Consider the following 16,454-nt stretch of genomic DNA (forward strand, 5'->3'; position numbering starts at 1 on the left):
TTTGTGTTCGGAGATCGGGACTTCGAGGTGGAGATTCGGTAACCAAGGGGAACTGGGACTCGAACTCAAACTCGGGGACTCGGCTGCGGGTGCGCGCGTGCGCATAACTCATTTCGCACTTTGTCCATTTCATAAGACCAATTAAAGCACCGCGATCTACCGAGAAGCTCAATGGAGCTGAGTCGCCGTGGGGCGCCTTTTACCTGCCTTTGCTTTTTACGCGCCTGTGCCTGTGACAATTTTCCATGCGAGCACGGCCGACGTCGGATTAAGTGGAAAATTTGACAAATGCCCCGGCGAGGAGGAGGCTGTGATAATCACCTGATCCGATCCCCGGATCCTCTGTGCCTCTGTCCCTCCCTCCGTACAAATTTGCGCATTTGTTCGAAGCAGCGTGAACATTTCGCACAATCGGCACAAGCTGGCAAACTGGCGAATTGGGGGACTCAAACGGAATCTCTCTCCCTTTCGGGATTCAACCAGCATTTTTATGCGCTTTTCGTTTTCGTTTCGTGCCCGAACAGCCAGCCACGAAATTATGTCAATAACTAAGGTCATATGCATAAATTCTGAACCAGCAGCCGCGGACATTGGACAGTGGACGTTGGTCTCCGGAGACCCAGAGACCCATAGAGAGTCGCAAACGAGCACGGAATCTGTAACATACTAAATACTGAAGGCAGTCTGCCCTGCAGTTTGGAGTCACCCAGCTGTATAGATCAGAATGGTGAAGATAAATAGTTTTCAAAAAACGCGAATTCTTTAGAAAATCTAAGAGTTTTCCTGGATATGTCCTAAAGAATTCGCTGGCTTAATCCCATAATAAAGTATTTAAAACGAGAATTTTTTAGAAGAAGTAATAATTCTACCGATCATAAAAATACTTATTTAAAAGCATTTAAAGTATTTTTCAAGAAACGCGTATTTTTTAGTATTTTGTTAGTATTACTTCAAAGAGAAGTGAACATTTTGGAATGTTAAATAACAAGTTTAGTTAATTAGAGCATTCCCTCTTCGCATTTGTGACTCTTGAATTGTCCTGAAAATTAAGCCCAACTCGTTTGGTTGCAAGTGCACGTGTCTCTGGCTTTTGTGGCTGCTCACAATGGAGGCTATTTAGCAGAAAAAGAGGGGCTCTGGAAATAGAGAACGCCTCCACCTTGGCACTTGAGCGGAGTCCGCATGCTAATAAAATGATATTTTATTGCTTTTTGGCGGCTCATCAGAGCCAGAATGGAACTGCACAGAGCAGCAAAGAGGGGGTCATTGGCAATGGATATAAGCCATCATCCATGGCTAATTGCCTTGGGAATCGTGCGTGGCCAGTAGACGCCTGTTACGCATTCCCCGAGATTAAATGCCCCATTTGCAATTGACTGACTGACCGGCGGAGCGCGGATCGCGGATCGCGGAAAGCGGAAAAAGTGGGCTAGAAAGGAGGTGGACCGAGGTGGTGGGAGTATCTCGTTGTGGAAATTGCCGAGCCGAGATCAGGACTTGCAGGTCCCTGACCCAGTAATTGGATGTGAAGAACATGCCAAAGCGCAGAAAGAGCCAACCAGCAGCAATCTCGGGATTGTATTTAGATGGCTGGACTGGCGGACTGGCCGACCGGAGGATTGGATGGGGGATGGAGCCTCCGCAGAGACAAGCTGGGGCAAGAAACTAGCCCAAAACACGATTAACCCACATCTTGGACGCGATCATAAATTATTATGCAGCTGGGAGCAGGCAGCAAGCAGCAGGCAGAAGTCTCTTGGTTTCGAGATGGTCGCGTGACACTCGAGTTGGGGGTAGATTATGTCCAGAAAGTGCCACAAATTTAAATCATGTTAAATTATGAAAAGAGGCATTGAGGCATATCAAATTGATCTTAATAATTATTTGAGATCAACTAATTCATATATTTTTAAATAAATAAGGGTTATATATTTAGACGTCCTTTATTTATAATTAAAATTATATAATTGATGTTCGCGCCAAAGCGGCGCCCCCAGGTAAAAATGTAAAGTAATACTATTTGTGTTTTTTTAAACTTTTTATTAAACCTTATAAAATCCTTAAAAATCTATCGTGAGTAAACCGATCACGCATTCAACTCCAGAGAGGGGAATAAATATGGGGATGAGGAGCAGGCACATTTTTCGGCTGATTCTGCAGCTTCAATTCGAAGTTGCAGCACACGAACATGACTTTCTAGCGGATTTCTTTGCATGAGCTTTTGTGGTGAATCGAAGGGGGTTTGCAAGAGACGGGTTTTCAGAGTTTTTTCTACTTTTTTTCGAGGGGGCAGCAAACCATGCAACTATTTATGCGCTGTTGCCGTGGCTTCCCTCTCTTCTCTACATTTAATTATTTTGTTTAAAAAAGTTTTGACACCGCGACGCGCATGCAGATTTACAGTCCAACTGGGATTGGGATTTTTTCTCTATTTTTTTTCGCTGGCTTTAAGTTTTTGGAAGCGGGAGTGGAAGTCATAGGAAGACTGACAGCACCGGCCAGCGGCTTTTGGCATGTGTGGTGGGACTGGTGGTTATGGTGGAGCAGGGGCGACAGCCGTGACAACAAAATGTTCAAAAACAAAAAGAAAAAACTACTGAGGAGAAACATTTTGCCACTCAATTTTGCCTGTGTTTGCCGGACGAGCACGAGCTGCAGATTGGCTGGGATTGGGAATGGGAATGGACCCCCTGGCCACCAAGTCGCTGGTTGTTAGTGCCGAGTGTATCTAGATTAAGGCGCGACAATAAGTATTAAGCATTAAGTTGTCTTTGCCACGGCGGCGTGTGAAGTGCCGTCTCTTCATTCCGACGACTCTGACTCTCCGGGTCAACTGTTTTGTCCACACTCGTACGACACTCGTAGCGATGTGACAATACAAATCGCTGGTCGAGTGGGTGGCTAGATATTTGAGGCCATGGATGTGGCAGGAGGGGTTTTAGGATGAGGTTTAGGGTGGTTTAGGTACTTTCAAACCTTTCACTTCCTTTCTTTTACATTTTAATCTATGTTCGAAAATAGATAGTTTTTTTAAGACCATGCAAAAGTAAGATCAATTAATTTATTTGTATTTAATAATTATTTTATTTTTATTTTTTTTTAAAGTCATGACAACCTAGAAAAAAATGGTCTACAACTCAACCACATTTTATTGATAGTTAGGCAGATATTCTCTGTGTTATCATAAGACCTCGACTTATTAAAAGCCCCATTTTACAAATTCTTTTTTAAAAAACCGAAATTAAGTAACGCTAACTGGGATTTTATAAAGACATTATTTACCCAATCACATTTATAATTGCATTGTATTTTTAAAAAACGATTTCACTTAAAATCCGATCATAAATTTTAAAAATAAATCCAGTCTGCGTCATATGACCATAAATCAGGTTAAGTTAAATCAAACCAAATTAAATGCATTAAAAAACCCAAAGCAAGACACCTGAAACGCTTAATTTAAAATTAATCACTAGTCATTCGGGTATGTTTAATTAGATCAACCTTTGCCGTGAGAGTTGGGTCAAATCCGCCCACCCTTCCTCTGAACATTTTTCTCTCGGCTCAGTCTGACATTTTCCTTTTAATTTATGCCACCAACTTGGGAGATTACACAGATTGCGGGTTATGCAAATTATTTTGCCACCGTTGCTGCCACAAAGGCTGCCGTTTGGCTTTGGTTTTTTTGCAGTTCTTTTTTCTGCAGTTGTCTAAGTTTAAGTTTAAGTCGTTGTGTGGTTTTAGTTGTTTCCAGCCCACTGACAGCCAATTTGGCAAGTCGACCGCGGGGGACAGCGCGGCTAACGCGGCGTATGAGCGATGCCATTTAAGCGGCGGCGTGTTAAATAATTTTAATTATTAGCCAGCGAATGTTTTTGTTTTCGCGGGGCAGATAAGCAAACACAAATTCAAACCGCAATCGAATTGGACGCTGCGCGCATTCCTTGGCCATTCGATTGGACCGTATAGGAATTTTAATTGCAACGCCACCGAAATCGAGCCACGGAGCACCTGCTCCACGTTATTTTCCTCAATTCGCGTAGCTGGAATCGGTGGTGTGCTAGTTGCTCATACGACCGGTGGGCTGGTGGACTGGCGGGCAGCCAGCTCCCGGCTTCAGTCAAATCGAGTCAAAAAGTTAATTACAGTCAATGCGGCAAACGATTTTCATGCACTCTTGACACCGCCCGGTACGTGACAATATGAGCGGCTGTCTTTCAGAGGCGCTGAGTTCGCCTCGGTTGAGTCAAAAAAGCTGGGAGCAAAGGCTAAATTGAGACGAGGTTGGAGCTGCCCAAGTGCACTCAGAAATATGTACTTAAAGATAGTGTAGACATAAGGAAATAGCTTGATTTGACATTTTATAGTTGTGTTCTGGTGCTGAGAAATACCATTTATTTATTTTATATTCACGGGTTTAATAAATGTAAACTGCTTATTGAAAATTGTACTTAATTTTAATTTTTTAATCGAAAAAGAACGTTAAAATCTAAATATCGACTAAAATTACTGAATAAGAACTGCCTTTTTTGAGCATACTACTCTGAATATTCTCATTTCTAAAATGTCCATACTGAATTTATAAAAATTTGTATCTGTACCTACGCTTTAATTTCATTTGTTTATCAGTGAGCTTTTTAAAAGTTTTGTACAATAGCGGAACATGAAAAGGTTATATAATACATTTTTAATATAATATTATTGATTCAAGTATATTAAATGATTCAATTAAACTTTATATTTTAATAATTTAGTTAAGACTTTTTGAATTACCCATTATATTTTTTTAAAGTGCATCTCATCGATAGATCGATCCCATGAGCTCAATCTGCACTTGGCTGCCCCAGATCCCAGATTCCAGATCCTGGAATTTTGTCTGCCCTGGCACTTACGCAAATGGCCAGATTGAACTGCAAGTCGGAAAGTCTGAAAGTCAGCCGTCTGCCCGATTCTCATTAAAACTTTCTTTGCCCGCCTGCTCCACAATTACCCGAACAACTTCATCTGCTCATCGATCCGCGTGGAGATCCGCGGCTAATGACAGACCCGCGCAAAACTCTGGCAAAATCAAATAGGAAATCATTGGCCAGCGGTCAGTGGGTTAATTTCAGGCCACAAAAAAAGAAGACCAACAACCAGACAGAAATCAATTGGAGAATCCCCCGAAGAGGGCCTGCAATTAATCGTAGATCGAGGCTTGCTTGCCAGCGAAAGTAATTTGTAGTCGTCCGAAGCAAGAAGACCCTGCAGATGGGCTGTACTTTGGATTATCGCAAGGCCCACCAGGTGGTCTTCCCACCATGGACACTTTCACATGTCGCATAAGAAGAGAGAGAAAGGTTGCGGGTTGCGGAAGAAGTTCGACTTCCCCGTGAGTTTCGAACATGCAAATGCCTCATCAATCAGCTCCGCCGCCCTTCCCCTTTCCCCCTGAAAATCGGTGACGGGCTTTTGACACAAAACCCGGCTACTGTGCTACCGCTTGCACATGGCAATCAACGCGTCAACCAGCCAGGAAACGGACCCCGATTCCAATGCCAATGACGACCCCAGCTCCAATAGAGATCCCTGCCTCCAGCACAGAGAGAAAATTTCTAGCCTTAATCGATTCATATTTACACAGATAAAACAATACAAAAAGAAGATATAATCGAGTACTTCAACTATCAGATACCCATTACTCAGTTGAAGGGAGTGCTTGGGAGCCATCTAGCGGCTGTTGAAATTATGGCTCCATCTAGTGGCTGTTTTAATTTTTGATTATAATTTTTTAATGAATGGTCCGATTTAAAAAATGATTTCTACATTTTGATAGATATTTTTAACCACAACCAAATTGCCTTTTTTACTTTTCCTATTATTTATTTATTATTTTTTTTAAGATTTCATTAAATTACAAAAAACATACCATTCTTGAAAAAATTAATACAAATCTATTTATTACTGATTACTATTGCAAAATATTTTATACTTGTATTCAAAAGAAGATTCTTATGTCTTTGTGTTCACTGTGCACTGACCATTTCCATCCCATCTCCATTTCCATTTCCATCTCCGTCTCAAACTCCCCATTTCCATTTGCCATTTGGCTTGCAGCAAAATGTGTGAATTTCTTTGGTTTTCAGTAGGCAGCAAACAATTTTTGACAGCTGCCTTCGAAATGGGAACGGGGCAGTCCCAGTCCAAGGAAAATGCATCCATCCTCCTCCTGCAGTACAGAATGCAGTACCCAAGTTCTGGGAAATCTGCAGACGACGGGCTGGTCTTGTTTGTGGGTCAGAGCGGCGTCCGTGGAACTGCAAACCTAATAGAACTGCAAATGGGCAGACTCCACCCAGAATGTCGGGGCTTATTAGCTGCACGCTAATTTATTCCGGCAAACAGAAGGCCCGGCTTCTGTTGTCGAAGATCGAAAACCGAGGATCGAAGAGCCGCAGATCGCAGACGGCCAGGCGCCAGACAAATGCAAGTTGTGAAAACTGGCGATTGCCTGAAAACTTATACTTCCACATCTGGACAAATGAACAGAACGATAAGTGCTCGAGGAAAATCAATATAAATAGAGAGGGAATGGTTCCTATTTATTTAGAAATATCTACTAAGAAGAGAAGGGCAGTTAGCTTTAGATTAAAATAAACTTCAATCTACCTTCAAATCTATCTAAAATTTTAAGAAAAAAGTATTATTATTATTTATTTATCTTCTTAGAGCTTAAGTTAAATTGTTAACTTAAATATAAAGCACCACTCACAAAAGAAAATGTACAACTTTGCAGAAAGTTTTACAAAATTACTTTGAAGTAAGATAATCTAACCTAACTTTTAGATGTATGCTGTGTGTGCTAGCAGAGAGGCGGCATAAAAACATTTGGTGAAAAGGTATGCCACTTAAAATTAGTTTAAGATTTTCCAAGTTATGATCCCTAAAAGTGCCGTTAACTGAAGCTCTGAGTAGGCTTTAGATCAATTGTCTTTCAGTGCCTCACTGCTGCCCTTAACAGTCCCCTTGATTATCATTTGTACTCACTTCGTGGCTGAAATCGAACCAAAAAATATTTAAACCATTGAATATTATAGTATTAAAGTTTCTAGTATTCCACATTGATTTCTATAAAATGTTCCGTTCTTGTGTTTCCGAGGCGATTTCCGCGAGTCGCTGTTTCACGCGAATGTACTCGAAGGATGTGCGTTTTGGACCGGGAGTTCGTGCCCTGATGATCCGGGGCGTGGATGTTCTGGCGGATGCGGTGGCCGTCACGATGGGTCCCAAGGGACGCAGTGTGATCGTGGAGCGACCCTGGACCTCGCCGAAGATCACCAAGGATGGGTTTACGGTGGCCCGTTCGATTGCCCTGAAGGATCAGCACATGAACCTCGGGGCCAAGTTGGTCCAGGATGTGGCCGATAAAACGAATGAGTCGGCAGGTGATGGCACCACCACAGCCACTGTTTTGGCCAGGGCAATTGCGAAAGAGGGCTTCAATCAGATCACCATGGGTGCTAATCCCCTGGAGATTCGCCGCGGTGTCATGATAGCTGTGGATCTGGTGAAGGAGAAGCTGAAGGAGATGTCCAAATCGGTGGAAACGCGCGAGGAGATCCAGCAGGTGGCCACCCTTTCGGCAAATGGTGATACGGAGATAGGTCGCCTCATCGCAGAGGCCACGGATATTGTGGGACCCAAGGGAACTATTACCGTGAAGGATGGCAAGCGGCTCAAGGATGAGCTGAGTATTATTCAAGGACTTCGCTTCGACAATGGCTATGTCTCCCCTTTCTTTGTAAACACCTCTAAAGGCTCCAAGGTGGAGTTTGCCAATGCCCTAGTGATGATCTCCCTGAAGAAGATCACCGGTCTGCAGGAGATTGTCAAGGGTCTGGAGCAATCGCTGCGGCAGCGACGCCCCCTGATCATCATAGCCGAGGACATCAGTGGCGAGGCTCTGAATGGTTTGGTCTTGAATAAGCTGAGGTTGGGCCTCCAAGTGTGTGCCGTCAAATCGCCCAGCTATGGACACCATCGCAAGGAGCTGATTGGCGACATAGCCGCCGCCACGGGAGCCACCATCTTCGGCGATGACGTCAACTACTGCAAGCTGGAGGAGGCCAAGCCCGAGGATCTGGGCCAGGTGGGCGAGGCGGTGATCAGCAAGGACAGCACCATGCTGCTACAGGGTAAACCCAAGCCGGGCCTGCTCGAGATGCGCATCCAGCAGATCAAGGATGAACTGGGGGATAAGCAAACTAAGCCAGAGCAAAGGGATCGCTTGAGGCAGCGCCTCTCCGCCCTCACAAAAGGCGTGGCTGTTCTCCACATTGGCGGTGGCAGCGAAGTGGAGGTGGGTGAGAAAAAGGACAGGGTGGTGGATGCCCTGAATGCCACAAGGGCGGCCATTGAGGAGGGAATCGTGCCAGGTGGCGGCACGGCCTTCCTGCGTTGCATCCCCCACCTCCAGGAACTCAAGATGGAGACTGCGGATCTGCAGAAGGGCGTGGATATCATCTGTAGTGCGTTGAGGATGCCCTGCCACACGATTGCCCAGAATGCGGGAGTCGAAGGCGCCATGGTGGTGGCCAAGGTGCTCCAGGGATCCGGGGACTACGGCTACGATGCCATGGGCGATGAGTACTGCCGACTGGTGGAGAAGGGCATCATCGATCCCACCAAGGTGGTGCGAACCGCCATTACGGATGCGGCTGGAGTGGCCTCCCTGCTCAGCACCACCGAGGTGGTGATCACAGACTCCCGGAACGATGATCTCCTGGCCAAGTTGGCCGGAGCTGGCGGCGGAATGGATGACGGGCTGGACATGAACATGGGCGGACTGGAGGAGCTGGCAGCCCTGAGTGGAATGGGTGGCATGGGAGGAATGGGTGGAATGGGTGGCATGGGTGGCTTCGGAGGAATGGGAGGCGGCTTTGGTGGAATGGGAGGCGGAGGAGGAGGAATGAGCGCCTCCAGTAGCGATGGACCCTCTGCCGAGGAGATGAACGAGATGGTCAAGGCTATTCCCGGCATGGAGCAGGTTGAAGTACGAGACATCGACAGTGGAATGATGTAGTGTCTCCCGAAAAGGAAACCCATTTTACCTTGAATCATCTCCCAAATCTTAATTTAATTGGCGGGAGCTTAAATTTCATGTGTATTTTTGTGGCCAACGTCGAATTTCTTTATGAAATATAAATTATCTATTGTGTTGAATAGAAATCTTTGTTTCTTTAAAAGGAAAAAGTATAACATGTTAACTAACATTTCAATAACAAGATGTTAAAATAATAATGGTGTTTCCAGACCTTGCTCTGGAGGGAATTGCTAACAGCAATGTAGCCAAAGGATGAGTTAGGTTTCCAATATAGAACTCGTTTTCGTTGCGTTTTCAATAATTCACGTTGTTTCCAATTTATTTCCACGAGTAGAGTGGCCAGATATCGTTATTACAAAAAAAGAGATCGCTTAGTAAGCTTTCTCTGGACCGCGGCGTTCATATTAAATACTAACATTTTTACTTAAAATGACGTTAACTTCAGATTTCAACCTTAGTCTATTCACAAACCAAAAGAACAGGGTGTTCCCCAAACATACTCCCCCCGTTGCAGGATCTATGATCTTTCAACTATTCCATTGGAAGAGGAGCAATTTTATGAATTGGGCGTTGCAGCACGTTCTTTGAAGTTTGTAGATCCACAACTCGAACCTTCCCGTCCTTTCCTGGGATTGCGGAAACGACGCGAGCGAGAATCCAATGTTGTGGTGGTGTGTTATCCTCATGTATGATGACAAGTTGGCCCGGTTTGATGTTTGCTTGTTGAGTATTCCATTTTCCTCGACGCTGTAGGGTGTGTATGTAATCCCGCTGCCACATACTCCAGAACTGCTGCTTGAGAAACGTTACCCTTTGCCATCGATCCAGATAACTTAGCTGGGCGGTGGACTGTGGTTTGAAGATGCGCTCGTCTGGAGCAGCCAACAGTGATGAACCAACCAGAAAATGAGCTGGCGTTAGAGCGATTCCGTCGTTAGGATCATCTGATTGAGGGGCAATTGGCCTGGAATTGAGAATTGCCTCTATTTCAGCAAACGTTGTCTCAAGCTCTTCGTATGTGAGATTGGCCTCCGATATGTTCTTCAGTAAAAGGGTTTTGGCTGACTTCACAGCGGCTTCCCAGAGCCCCCCGAAATGTGGGGCTCGAGGCGGAATGAAGTTAAAGTCAAATCCTTTAACCGCACTGAAGGAGTGAAGATCGTCGATGACCTCTGTACTGAAAAACTGTTGCTTGAATTCGTCCATTTTCCTTGCTGCACCACAGAAATTGGTAGCATTATCGCAGTACAGTTTCGAAGGCAGGCCCCGACGTCCGATGAATCTTCGAAGACATAATAAAAATGCATTAGTTGATAACTCAGACACCACCTCAATGTGTACAGCTTTCGTAGCAAAGCAAATGAATATCGACGCATATGTTTTATATGGTCGCTTGCCACGTATTTTATAACACGTTTGAAATGGGCCACAGAAATCCACCCCTGCAATTGAAAAAGGGCGTTCCGCGTGAAGTCGGTCAGGAGGCAGATTCCCCATAATTTGTTGTGCAAGTCTTGGCTTGTAATGAAAACAATGCGTGCAGTTCCGGACGACCTGACGAGTTAGAACTCTGGCGTTGACAATCCATAACTTTTCTCGAGAAAGAGAAATGAGTATTTTTGAATTTGCATGTAGATTTTTCCTATGAAGGAATTCTATAAACAGCTGAATGAAACGATGGTTTCGTGGAACGATTGCTGGAAATTTTGCTTCAAATGACAACGCTGATCTTGCTAATCGCCCGCCTACCCTTACCACATTGACACTGACACTATCTAATTCCATCATTTGAATAAATGGAGCGAGACCCTGTAAGTGTGGCTTTAGAGATTTATTTTTTGCTAGTAACTTCAATTCCTCATGAAAGGCTGACTGCTGTATGTGCCCTATAATACGCCAGAACGTAACGTTTAGCTCAGATGCAGATATATGCAAAATTTCCTTTACCTTGAGTTTACGATCTGGTACGACTCTGTTAAATGTTCTATAAATGTATGACAATACTCGTAGTATTCGAACGTACGATGAGGACTTGTTGATGACGTAGTCTATGATCGAATCTAAAACATCAGATTTTGAATTTACCTGTTCCTTAGAGCCATCAACGTTAACTTTTTGACTCCCAACTGACGTCCCTACATGGCAGGTAGATGGTTCGTTGCATATGACTAGTGCTCTTTTTCGTACTTCGATAGATGATGGTGCGGAAATACAGAGACTCGGCCATTCCTCGGATGGCAGTTTCAAAAATTCTGGGCCGGTTAACCAAGTGTTAGTTAACAGGTCAGAAGTGCGACAACCTCTCGAAACAATGTCCGCGGGGTTCTTTGCTGACGGTACATGTCTCCATTCGACATCTGCGCTGTGCTGCTGCAGCTCTGAAACTCTGTTTGCTACAAAACAGTTCAGTTTTGAAGCATGCATCGTCATCCATTGAAGAACGATCTTTGAGTCCGTCCAGAAGTAAATCTTGTTGACGTATGGAGAGAGCTTATTCTGAAATTTTCGAAACGTTGCATTTAGCAGGACTGCTGCACATAATTCTAGCTTTGGTAGAGATATAACGGTAATAGGAGCTACTTTGGATTTTCCGATAAGTAAATTTGTGTGAACTGTATTTCCTAATTTTACTCGAATGTATATACAGCAGCCATAAGCTCGCTCGGATGCGTCCGCGAATCCATGAACTTCGCACGGCTCTGACGGAGACGTGTGCATGTATCGAGGAAATTTCAGTTTGGGTGTATCTTTCAAATCGTTTCTTAAATCACTCCACAATTCATTTTGTGTATCCGGGAGTGGCTCGTCCCATCCAAGTTTGAGAATGTGCAGGTCTTGCAACAGGATTTTACATCGTATGGTTACGGGACTGAGTAATCCTAGTGCGTCAAAGAGACTTGCGATAGTAGACAAAACAATTCGCTTAGTAAACGTGTTGTCTGACGATAAGTCGTATCTGTATACGAAGTAGTCCTTTTGAGGCTGCCACGACAATCCAAGGGCTTTGGTGATTTCTTCTTCTTCAAACTTGATGGCGACTTCCGTTGCTGATAAGCCTCCGATGATGTGCGAGTTGCTGTTGAACTTCGACATGCTCATGTTTCCCTTCCTCAATATTTGTACGACCTGTCTTTTCTTTTCCAGTAATTCTTCTACCGTATCAGCACCTGTCAGGAGGTCGTCTACGTAAAGATCGTTGCACAAAACTGAAGCTCCTGCGGGAAATTCTGACCTTGATTCGCTTGCTAAATATTGTAAACTTCGGATAGCTAAAAACGGAGCTGATGATAGGCCGTATGTCACGGTGTTTAATTGGTATACTTTCATTGGATCTGTTGGGTTTTCCCTCCACAGGATTAGCTGGAATAATCGGTCACGGGGATCGATCATGAATTGACGATACATTTTAGTGATATCACCGGTGAGAACGAACCGGTGTAGTCTAAAAGCTAAAACTGTGGTGATGAGATCCTGCTGAATTGTCGGTCCGCAGAGTAAAAGATCGTTTAGTGATTTGCCCGAGGTTGATTTTGCTGATCCGTCGAAGACAACGCGAAGTTTGGTCGATAGGCTTTGGGGTCTATGTACGCAATGATGCGGAATAAAAAAGTGTCGCATGTTGGAATCGAATGATTGAAGAGGCGACATGTGCCCCAAAGCCTCGTACTCTTTCATAAAGTTTACGTAGCCTTCCTTTAATTCGGGACAGCGGTTAAGTCTTCGCTCAAGCATTGAGAAACGATTCTGAGCCATGTTGAATGAATTACCCAAACCTGCACTTGAATTGCTGAATGGAAGGCGCACTTGAATCCGTCCATCGACTAAAATGGATACGTTTTGTATGAAATGATCTTCACACGCTTGCTCTTCATCCGTAAATGTAGGAGGAGAGGTACAATACTCTTCGATTTTCCAAAAACGATCTAAAATTGTGTCGGTGTCAGCGCGATTTTCGTGAAGTGTGCAATGAAAGGCTTTAAACACTGTTGGAGCTGATGTGATATTCCCTCCTACTACCCAACCGAATTCTGTATTGATTAAACTAGGCTTGCCAAACCCAAGAGAATGCTTTCCATTTTTTAATGCTTCGAAAAACCCTTCGGTACTGATAAGCATATGCACCTTGGTCGACTGGAAAAAGTGCGGGTCGGCTAGATTGACATTAGTTGGTAGCTTCCAATCTTGAATTCCAATGGTGCTGCTAGGTTGGTGCGTGCATATTGAATTTATTACCGCAAACGTGGAAGTCCATTCAAATTCAGAAAGGCGTGATTTTAGTGTCGCTATAACGTTATACTTAATGGGTTGACACGTATCTGAAATTCCGCAAACTTCTTGAGATACCTTGAATTTTTCCAAATTCAAAAGCTTGGCTGTTTCTTCAGTGATCAGATTGACTTCAGAACAGGAGTCAAGCATAGCGCGAATATAATGAAGTTCCCCGAGTTTGTCCTTGACTTGGACCACTGCTGTGGGAAGTATACCGAGTTTAGCTGCTCGCACCACTAATGAAAGGTGTGGCTGCACCGTTGACGGAGGCGATTCTCCCGTGCGATGGACCTGATCGCTGGATTGTGTTGAAACTCCAGGCGAAAAGTTGTGAAGAAGTGAATGATGAGCGGAGCGACAAATTTTACAGCGCGATTTCGACTGACACTGCTTTTTGTTGTGATTAGGACGCAAGCAGTTTAAACAAAGTCCCCGTTTCCTGACCCAATCTCTTCGCAGGTCCAAAAGAAGAACGGAAAACGTTTGACAATTCGATATGTAGTGATCGGATGCCCTGCAATATTCGCATTTTGCACTGGTTGTGATGTAAGCCTTCGATGTTTGAGTAGGCCTTTGTTTATGATTTGACTCGTGCGAGTCTGCTAGTTCCTTCCCTTTGGAACGGCTCTCCAAGAATTGGCACCTATGAGTTAAGAGTTTGCAGCAGGTTTCCCATGATGGCAAAGCCTCAAACGTCAGTTTTTCATCGTAATACAGTTTGGTATCAGAATCGACCTTGGAGAGTAGAATGTGAATAAAAATTGCGTTCATCACATCTTCTGCTGACCCTAATGACAGTAGAGAACCTCTTATAGCTGCGGCTGAATGTATAAGTCTTTGAAGCTGTGATGCATCTGGTTTCTTTAATGTGGATAAAGCGAAAAAACTAGAAATGTAGTCCAAAAAAATTAATACATCATTATCATATCGTGCCTTCAACTGGGTTAGGGCTTTTGGGTAGTTTTGTTCAGTGATTTGAAAAGGTTGAACAACTTCTAAAGCTGGGCCAGCCAGACAATTGAGGAGATAGTTAAATTTATCAATGGTGGGGATGCCTGAATCCTGATCAACAAGGTTGGAGAACGCGCTGATGAACCGTTTGTATTGAGAATAAGTCCCATCGAAACTGGGCAACTTGATGTTAGGTAATCGGCTGTGGTGCGTTGTGTTGCCAGTGGAGTTCAGAAAACTTGGATCGTCTCCAACGAGGCTGGTTTTACGCTTCTTATTTATGAGCTGTGTAATTGTTGATTTTGCATCAATGAAGATTTCCTCCACTTGCGCCCTCCCCGTGTCGATGCAGTAAATTTCCTCGATGTTTGACTGAATCTGACATAATGTACGAAAGTAATTTTCAACTATTTGCAAATTGCACTCCAGCACTGTGGGTTCAACGGATGCCCCAAGAGTGAGAACACGACCTTTAAGATTCTTGATATTGCGCTCTATCGTTGTCCGCTGAACTCGTAATTTAACAAGTTTTGCGTCATTGACTTCTACTTGGGATGGACCTGCTTCGTTGGGAATGCTTGCCTCAGCCTTATCCATTGTTCAATGCGTACACTCAAGATCGAGAACTGACTAGTTTAATTGAAACGTATGTTCGACCCCTAGCGGAGGCACCTGCAACTGAACTGAAGATAAAATGGGCAACAGCAAGAATCTCAGCCTTTCATAGAAATAGCTACTTGGCGCAACAATCTTTATAATTTTGTATATGTTTTACATGTATATGGGTACAGGTTACTTAGATATGTGTGTGTACTTGCGATGTGTAAGTGTGTGAAAGCTGCGTGTCTCGAAGTGTGGTTATGTTTGCCGAAATGTGATCCGCAGAAGTGAGGTTGTGGTTGACCGACGTGGAATCCACCAGCGAGGCTTTGGCCAACTGCTACTGATGAGTTGCTCCAACGAAGCCCTGGTTGACTTTCCGAGATGTCCAGTGAGGCTCTGACCAATTTGCGTTCGTTGAATTGGTCAGCGAAGCCCTGGCCGATGTGTGCTTGAATTGCAGTTCTATATTGACCCGATGAGAGATCCGCAATCGTACTTGCGCGTGTGACTTATCCTTTAGAGCTGTCCTGTCACGGTCGCCAAAATGTTTCCAGACCTTGCTCTGGAGGGAATTGCTAACAGCAATGTAGCCAAAGGATGAGTTAGGTTTCCAATATAGAACTCGTTTTCGTTGCGTTTTCAATAATTCACGTTGTTTCCAATTTATTTCCACGAGTAGAGTGGCCAGATATCGTTATTACAAAAAAAGAGATCGCTTAGTAAGCTTTCTCTGGACCGCGGCGTTCATATTAAATACTAACATTTTTACTTAAAATGACGTTAACTTCAGATTTCAACCTTAGTCTATTCACAAACCAAAAGAACAGGGTGTTCCCCAAACAAATGGTTATATTATTTAAGACCCTATTATAAGAGATTTCAAATCGCAAGCGATTTCCTTATGATCAAGGTGATCTCCAATAAAGAGACTCATCAAAAGTGAAAAACCTTTCCCTTGCAAACATAATGAAGTGAGAAAGTGAGACCGATTCGGGACTTTTACCCATTTCCTCGCCCTTTGCCCGTACTTTTCCACAATCGGTTTACCATGCTGGTCTGCAAAAAGCTTCGCTTCCTTCACACTTTCGGTTTTTAATTGCGCTAGCCGAAAATTTGGAACGGCGACCGGCAGAGCGAATCCAGCTGCAATGCGATGCGATGATCATTTGCATAAAACAAACAGCAATTTCTCACACATGTGCTGCGCGGCCTTCCCTCGTCCACTTCCATTACTTTTCGTATTTTCTGTGTTTGCCGATTGCATTTGTGGCCCGCAGCTAAAAAAGCGATTCGTTACATGAGAGTGAATGTGCAGGAAAAAAGGGGGGCCTTGGGGCTTGGGAGCCTCCACAAAAGCGTCACATCAAACATGCATCAATAAATAAATAATTCCAATTTGCAAATTTTTCATCGAGGCCCCTGCCAAACGAACCGAAAATGGTGGACCTGGTGGACCATCGAGCGTGGGCCAGGGAAAAATCTTGCGACCAAGCCAGACCTCGCGATTCGATCCTGGTCAGGTGGTTTGGTTTCTCGCGTCGGAAAGGAAATT

General features: G+C 44.1%; 3 protein-coding genes across 5 annotated transcripts in view; 2 read left to right on the forward strand and 1 right to left on the reverse strand.

Moving 5' to 3' along the window:
• Positions 1-16,454, forward strand: part of GABA-B-R3 (gamma-aminobutyric acid type B receptor subunit 3) — a 204,965-nt gene that overhangs the window by 148,489 nt on the left and 40,022 nt on the right. The gene's annotated exons all lie outside the window — the stretch shown is intronic.
• On the forward strand, positions 6,993-9,204 carry Hsp60B (Heat shock protein 60B). Its single transcript, XM_017155945.3, has one exon. It carries the CDS (start codon positions 7,112-7,114, stop codon positions 9,056-9,058), a length of 1,947 nt encoding a protein of 648 aa, XP_017011434.2. The 5' UTR covers positions 6,993-7,111; the 3' UTR covers positions 9,059-9,204.
• LOC123003227 (uncharacterized) lies at positions 9,611-15,739 on the reverse strand. Its single transcript, XM_044395078.2, has 2 exons — positions 15,114-15,739; positions 9,611-10,361 (listed from the first exon to the last, which is right to left on the reverse strand). Exon 2 carries the CDS (start codon positions 10,283-10,285, stop codon positions 9,611-9,613), a length of 675 nt encoding a protein of 224 aa, XP_044251013.1. The 5' UTR covers positions 10,286-10,361; positions 15,114-15,739.

The sequence above is a fragment of the Drosophila takahashii genome, chromosome 2L, assembly GCF_030179915.1.
Source record: "Drosophila takahashii strain IR98-3 E-12201 chromosome 2L, DtakHiC1v2, whole genome shotgun sequence".
Lineage (NCBI taxonomy): Eukaryota > Metazoa > Arthropoda > Insecta > Diptera > Drosophilidae > Drosophila > Drosophila takahashii.